The 813-nt window shown below is 36.7% G+C and overlaps 1 protein-coding gene across 1 annotated transcript in view; it reads right to left on the bottom strand.

The window, feature by feature from the left end:
- Positions 1-609: 609 nt before the first annotated feature.
- Positions 610-813, bottom strand: part of LOC107578612 (glutamate receptor ionotropic, delta-1-like) — a gene marked incomplete at both ends in the record, with an annotated part of 4,216 nt that continues 4,012 nt past the window's right edge. Inside the window, one exon of the mRNA XM_016264554.1 lies at positions 610-748. Within this exon, the coding sequence (XP_016120040.1) occupies positions 610-748 (139 nt within the window). The remainder of the gene's footprint in view (positions 749-813) is intronic.

Here is an 813-nt window from a genome sequence, read left to right as displayed (position 1 = left end):
AAATAAATAAGCAAAAATGTCAAGCAAATAACACACACACTGTAATAGTCTCAACCTCTTTCCATCTATACTAATACATTTATCTCTCTAGTTCACCTTCCTTCACTCTAATGGGAACATGTCCCAGAAAGCCTAGTTACAACTCGCACAGTTCTTGCCATCATGAAATCCTATTCTCAGCCTCAGACAGCATACCTACAAACTTCTAGGATTAAACAGTTGAAATACACCCAAGAGTTTTATTTGAAGAATTTAGTAGCGTGTAAAAGGAACTTTTTTATGTCATTTAAATAATTGGTTCTTATTACTTTTGGATGGATAGATTTTAAAATCTTTATATTTTCCACAGTTTTTCTGTAAAATCCCAATGTATTAAGTTGCCTGCTTGCCTTCTCTTGCCACACATAGCCTATGTTACACTGTGCAATACTGCATACATTTTCTGCATATTGCTTGCCGTGTGGCCAAACTATGTTTGAAGCTTCCTGAACATAAGGTTGCACCAATTATGAGGACAAACACGGGATAGAAAAGCTTTTAATAGACATAGATCAACTCTCTACCATATGGTGCATTGAGTGGTAGACTATTTGTGAAATGGTAATTTACCTTATAGTGTTGTCCATGCGGGACACAGTTAGGAACGCAGCCAGGTTAGCAGTGTAAGATGAACACACAATTAATGTGAACAACCACCAACTGCCCATGACTATCCTCAATGCCACAGACCCCACCACTGAATCTCCACCTGTGACAGATAACACAAAAATGCTTTAGAATATGTAAATGTACTTTGAAATGCTAAAAAAAAAA

This window comes from Sinocyclocheilus grahami, unplaced genomic scaffold (assembly GCF_001515645.1).
Source record: "Sinocyclocheilus grahami isolate Dianchi unplaced genomic scaffold, SAMN03320097.WGS_v1.1 scaffold11123.1, whole genome shotgun sequence".
NCBI classification, from domain to species: Eukaryota; Metazoa; Chordata; class Actinopteri; order Cypriniformes; family Cyprinidae; genus Sinocyclocheilus; species Sinocyclocheilus grahami.
This window is presented reverse-complemented; position numbering and strand designations above follow the sequence as displayed.